The 6,481-nt window shown below is 43.0% G+C and overlaps 1 protein-coding gene across 2 annotated transcripts in view; it reads right to left on the bottom strand.

Moving 5' to 3' along the window:
- Positions 1–2,596: 2,596 nt before the first annotated feature.
- The window catches only part of myo1f (myosin IF), a 16,549-nt gene continuing 12,664 nt past the window's right edge, over positions 2,597–6,481 (bottom strand). For both annotated transcript variants that reach the window (XM_010794720.1, XM_010794719.1), the window contains 8 exons: positions 6,289–6,433; positions 5,253–5,367; positions 4,995–5,164; positions 4,686–4,831; positions 3,787–3,933; positions 3,557–3,705; positions 3,339–3,404; positions 2,597–2,825 (listed from right to left, as the gene is read on the bottom strand). In XM_010794720.1, the coding sequence (XP_010793022.1) occupies positions 2,614–2,825; positions 3,339–3,404; positions 3,557–3,705; positions 3,787–3,933; positions 4,686–4,831; positions 4,995–5,164; positions 5,253–5,367; positions 6,289–6,433 (1,150 nt within the window). In that variant the 3' untranslated portion in view covers positions 2,597–2,613. The remainder of the gene's footprint in view (positions 2,826–3,338; positions 3,405–3,556; positions 3,706–3,786; positions 3,934–4,685; positions 4,832–4,994; positions 5,165–5,252; positions 5,368–6,288; positions 6,434–6,481) is intronic.

Genomic DNA, 6,481 nt, shown 5'->3' with positions numbered 1-6,481 from the left:
GTATAATGGTACGAGGCAATCATATGGCAATATATTTATGAAATGAAACTTCATTACATACGACAAACCCAGTACAAAAGGTACATGAAGTCGAAGGGGTAAGTGTTTAGGTTTAGTTTAATTATACGGATCGTGATTGTTCAATAAGATTAAAGTCTCAGTCTTCTTTCGCACAAGAAAGAGAACGTGTATGACCACCGACACACACACAGAGAACGACTAACTAAACAGTAAGAAAAAAAAAAGAAAGCACAAAATAAAAAAAATGAAACCGGTAAAAGGGCGACGGGACTGACCTCCACACACACACACACACACACACTACACACACCACACACACACACGACACGCAGCCACACCGACAACACACACACACACACACACACACACACACCACCACACACACACCACACCGACACCACACGACCAACGACCACACACACACACACACGACACACACACACTACACACACACACACACACACACACAACACTAGTTCGAGGACGAGGGTGAGACGCGAGACTTTGACCCTAGTTTCGAAGTTTTTGACAGTACCCATATATGTTAGCGACGGAAATTAAGACAGAACACCTGCCCACAACACCTCACACCCTGCCTCCGTGTGCTATGTCCAATCAAATCCCGGTGACCAAGAGTTGCCCCCCGCATGGCGGGGGGTGTCCCCCAGCAAAGTCTCTTGTAGCCCCCCGCGACCTTGCGTTATAAACAACTTTTCCCCACCGCAAACTCCACAAGCAACACACGCAACCGGCAAGTGCGGGTATACAGAAAGAACAGTACTATTTGCGACGGTGTCGCAGAAAAGGACATGTTTTTCGCGACAGTCGTAGAAAACAACGACATCCTGTTGGTGTTGAGACGACTAACGCTAACCAGTCGACAGTCGTCGACAAATGAATGCCACCGATGCAAGCATTTACGTCCGCTCCAAATTGCGCAGTCAAGGCGAGCCTGTTCGGGCGACAAGGTGGTCTCGTTGGGTCGACACTCGCCGAGTCCTAGCGTCCGCGAGACCTGAGACTTGCCTGCGAGCCTCACCGCGAGACCAATCGGCGGTAAATGGACTGTGCATGGGATGTTTTTACAGTCTGGACCTCGCCTGGCCTATCAGCACATTAAAAACCCACAGCATCTAGACCGGCTTGAATGATGCAATTAATAGACATCACGTGAAACCAATCAAAACTATGCGTGTTTAAGGAGATTTGTTCTAAGCTAAGATATTCCAGGCCCGAGTCAAAGTACTTTGATTATATTATGGAAAATAAGATCAGACGATGTCTGTTACGCTTCCTCCGACCGGATGGGTCCACGAGGTCCGTGTCTCGAGACAAACAAGTTTTAATGTTGCTTGAAGGCCGAGACGAGGGCCGATGCTACAGAACAGATACAGTGGCCGATCGGGAGTCGCAAACGCGGTATAGCACTGTGATGGGGGGGAACATGAGAGCGATTAAAATACGAGATACCTTTGTTGATTTTTTAGTATGAGTGTAGTCGTTATTACCGGCGCCTTTTTTCTATATTTACGTCTGTCATGAGAGTGGAACTTATAGAATCGGATACCGAAAGTTATGGCAGACGGATGGTTACGGTGTTGAGGGTTACACCATGAGACGCGTTTGTACAAAAGAGGTTACTCAACCTTACTTATGGGAGGCAAATTTCCTCGTGGCAATGGTTACAGCGCGCGCGCCCTATTCCCGTCTATCTTACTCGCAGGCAACGAAGTCCGTGAGTTTCTCGTTGCTACGCCATCCTCGTGGTAGTCGTCAGACTACTCCATGTTGGTTGAAAGACCAAAATAATACTTCTGCATACAGTAGGCTATGTGACATTGTAAGTGTTGCACGGCCAGATAGGGCTCAAGAAGCTGACTCAGATAAGGAAATATATGATACATTATGATGTGATATGAACGATAATGGGAAACATCGACGTCTGCACTCACAGTGCCGCGGACTGTACGTAATGTTACTTTGATCCAGTTACTTATGTTGTGGCAGATATTTAAGTAAGCTTTCTTAACGCTAATGTTATATTAGTCAGATTGCTCTGAAGATGGGAGGTGATATTCTATTAATGTTTACGTTCACACAGTCTGTGATTTTTGCCGGCTGTCTTTCGGCAGTCTAAACTGTATTTCCTTTATCCTGTAATATGGGTTGATCGCTTTAAACTCTGCACACGGAGCTCTGATTGGTCAGCAGGCAATGCTTTCACTGAGTTGGTCTCTTATCCTGGAACCTAACCTGCTCCAGACCAGGCTAGTCGTTCAGCATAAGTTACCATGGAGATCTAGCCCGCTAAGAAGTGAACCAGCGTCGTAGGACCGGAAACCCCAAGTATTCCCTGAAGTTAGCTCGCTAAGCGAAAATCCGGCTTCGTAGTACAGGCCTCAGGACTTCAGCTCTCTATAAACAGGTTTATCTCCCTCAATATAATTTACTAGTTTGGCCTTAGTGAGTGGTATGCCTCACCCTGACGTGCCTTGACTCATAAAGTTCGCGTGCACTGATTATTTGTGACTAATCAGCTCCACCCACACATGCTGTGATCGTCCCCCCTTCCCCTTTTATTTAATGTCTTTCTCACCCTGACATGCCCTGATCAGGCACATTGAGGAAGTCCATGTTCCCTTGGTGGTTCTGGTTGTGGACTGGGACTCGAGGGGCCCTCTGGGAGCCCAGTTTGGGTGGGGCTGTGCTGGGTGGGCGGCCATGTTTGTTCGGGGTAGAATACGTGATTTCTGATGGTTGGCTCTGAGGGGCTCTGGAAAACTTGGCTGTTTCATTCTGGTGCCCTGAGGAGAGAGGAAGTGGAATAAAGATAAAACCCAAACAACCTGCAGACATCAATATATACATTACTGCTTTAAGCTATTAACTTAAAAATCCAGTTTTTTTAAATGTATAATGTGTTTGTGGTCAGTGGTAGGAAAAATGTTATAATATTTTACTTAATGATTTTTTTCATGTTTATACAAAAGTGCTTCACACACATAGAGGCCTATGTGTGTGAAGCACTTTTGTCGCTATTGGTTGAAGTAAAGTGGATTCTATTACTTTACATACTGTTGGGTAATTTATCTACAATAAGTAATATTTTACAAGATCTTTGACATCAGTTTTGTATGTTAAACCTAATATTGAAGCAAGTTGTAACTGTAGCTGTGATAAGTGTAGTGGTGTAAAATGTTAGAATTTTTCAATATGATGTTTAGAACCATAAAATTCTTGGTTTAATTACAGAGTAGGTTTACACATATGAGGAATTTGCTTTGAACAATGACAGTCTGGTAGAGTTGAGACTTTACCTCTGTTCCCAACATTATTTCTCCCTCCACCACCCTGAGACTTCGGGGCACCCTTCCTCGTTGGCTCTAAAGAAAGATCATGCAACATTCGTGTTAACAAGAATTGCTGTCAAGGAATTAATTTTGAAAACAAATTCTTAAAATACATTTCCTCAAACTTTTTGACTTGCTCGTTGTTATATCAAAGCTATGCATTTTCATAATTGATTAGGACTTACTGGAAGACTTTGGCAGACCGTCACCCACTGTGATGGTGAGGGTCTTCCCACCGGGTTTGATCTGAGCCAGGTCCCCTTGCCCGCTCATAAACACCACCATCCTGGAGCCTCCTCCACCCCAGCCCTCCTTCTTCACTCTGAACTCCAACCTGAGTGGGAACAAAGTGTGTCAGTGGTTTGTATTTTCTATGTGAATGTGTGGCTGCCTGAGTGTTTGTGTGTTGGTCCACCTGTCGGTGAAGGAGATCGTCAGTTTTCTCTTGTTGATGTCCTCGTAGCGTTTGGACAGCAGACTGAGGAACTCTGTCTTAAAGTTGGACTCCAGCAGACTGTCGTACTGGGCCTCATGTAGAATGAAGAAATCATCCTGTCTCGTACTGAAGAGGAAAAACAAAACATTAAGAGCTTCTCAGCACACACAAAGATACAACTAGCACTTTAAATGTCCGTTCATGGCAAACTGAACAAGTTCAAATAATGATACTGACATTTCAGTAAGTTTAATGATTACAATTAAAGGGTCCGTTTAAGGGATTAGGCAGTGTAAGACATATTCAGATCTTAGGTTAAAATACCAATACCACAGAGCAAAAATATACTCCATATAAGTAAAAGTCCTGCCAGTAAAATCTTACTTTACCACTGAAATATAGTGTTGGTACAACTGTAAAGTGGCATAAACTAAGGATTGGAACAATTATTTTGAGTCTGTACTAAAGTACAAGTAGTAAAACCACAATGTATTTATCTTATATTGGATTTGTGTATGTATTTGATCCTTAAACACTTACTTAAGCAGAAACAATGCGAACAGTCTAATGGGGAAATGTCTTTTTGTTTGAACTGCAAGTACCTCAACATTTGAATACACTCTTTATTCTGCTGTGAAACTGGCCCGGAAATGTCACGCTCTCAGCTGATAAAGAGATCAAAAAGAAGCCCCTCTTCTGAGAATTTTCAGTTCAATATGTTCGTCCGTTATATTTACTCATGCTGCAAACTGAGTTCTCATATGTGGTTATTGACCGACACGACAGCATTTTAGTTCTTGAATTTTCCACCACAGTTTCCACCACACGTAAGCATCGCCAGGTGTAGTTAAAGTATTAGTTTTGAACTGGACACCCACCTGAGAGAGACGCCACTGATGCTCGCAAACTCCAGCTTTCGTTTCAGCACCTCCTTTATCTGCCCCTTCTCGGGTCCTTTCTTCACTTTCTCTAGACCAATCAGATAGATCCCCTTGGGGGTCAAGATCAAGTCTCTCTTGATAGACTGGGTGGTGAGAAAAAAGGAAGTGAGAACTGTGAGCAATGTCAGGAAGTCCCCAAAGAGAACCCTTACCTAAATCTTTAAAAGGGGAAGATGTTTGCACATTTCTAACATCAGTAGTTTTCTTGTTGATCAAGTTTAACACATGAGCGTCATAGAGCTTCACCTTGAATCTGCGATCAAACTTGTTGACAGAGTCGGCAAAGTCGACGCGCTCCCTCTTGGCGAGGAACTGCCGCAGCTCAGGCCTCTGCTCCAGGCCGAGGTAGTCTCCCACAAAGTTTCTGTTGATGCTGTTCCTCCTTCGCTCCTTCGAGTTGTACAGGATGTCTGAGGCTGTGTCGCAAGAAAGGGAAGAACATTAAGAATCACAGCTCCATCTGTTTGGTAGAAACATAGTGATGGTGTTTTATTCGTCACTTACCCTCCTCTCTCATCTGCTCATACTTCTTCCTGGCAATGTATCTCCTCCAGGATTTTTGAATGATCCTGGCAAAAGTGTCGAACTTCCTCTCCCTCATCTCCTCTAGAAGGAAAAGCTGTGGAGCATACAGCAAGAGGAAGGAGGTTAAATGTATCATGTATTTTAGGATGTGTCATAATCTATTTGGATTAAAGCAATGTTGTGTCTATCAATTAGAACGATCCATTTGTAAAATGAGCGTCTGCTTTGTGTTTACATGTACTTCGGTACGTTTTTATTTTAAATACTTTGTGCATGCCTTTTTATCTAATAGTGTGTTAATTTGATTTTAAGTCTCTATTTATACTGCTGTAACAATGCAAATGTCCCCTTTGTGGGATGAATAAAGGAGTTATGATTCTGATTCTGCTCACAGAAATGTATCAGCAGGTCCTTTGAAGAGCTTTTTAAAGAACGTTTTACGATTCTTTACTTATACCTGAAGAGGCTATGTTTTGGCAGCAGAAACAAAACACATACACAGCACCACCTTATAAAATGAGATGGAAAACTAGTTAGCAATCTGCTTATTTACACCTCCATATTTCGAGATTAACTTTATTCATATTTGTATTTATGTCATTGCGATGAATGTTAGTCCATTATCCACTTTATTTAGCTCTGTAATTGGTCTTTAACAGAGATATATATGACTCTTAAGTTGCTAAACCCTACATTATGTAAACCAGATAGTTTACAATTGTGTCTGTCTGCTCACCCTAACCCAAACAACACAATGAGAGCAGTGCAAATGAACCACAACAGTGAAAAGATGAGGACCTGAAAGCTTAACAATGACCTTTAAGCGCCTAGTGAAAAACTCAGAACAGTGTCGATTTGTAAAGTAAGTAAAGACTCAAATAAATGTATTGGAGCATGAAGTACAATAATTCCCCATGAATTAAGATGTGCATCTAAGTACAGGACGAGAGTAGATGCACTGATCAATACAAAAGCAAAACCCAACCCAGACTGAAATATATAAACCATTTGTTACCGATTCAGGGTTCTTCACAAAGACCTTGTTGCGGCCCATCTGGTATTGGTCAGTATCCATGTTGACGGAGCGGAGGAGGTGAAGGACCCCCTGCTGCTCCGGACCCCTCCAACATGGCCACGTCTCCGCTGTCAGAATGGCATACCTGCACACGACACACACACACACACACACACACACACACACACACACA

This window comes from Notothenia coriiceps, unplaced genomic scaffold, assembly GCF_000735185.1.
Source record: "Notothenia coriiceps isolate Sejong01 unplaced genomic scaffold, NC01 NC01_scaffold00037246, whole genome shotgun sequence".
NCBI classification, from domain to species: domain Eukaryota; kingdom Metazoa; phylum Chordata; class Actinopteri; order Perciformes; family Nototheniidae; genus Notothenia; species Notothenia coriiceps.
The sequence above is the reverse complement of the archived record's forward strand: the minus strand, read 5'-3'. Positions and strand labels throughout refer to the sequence as shown.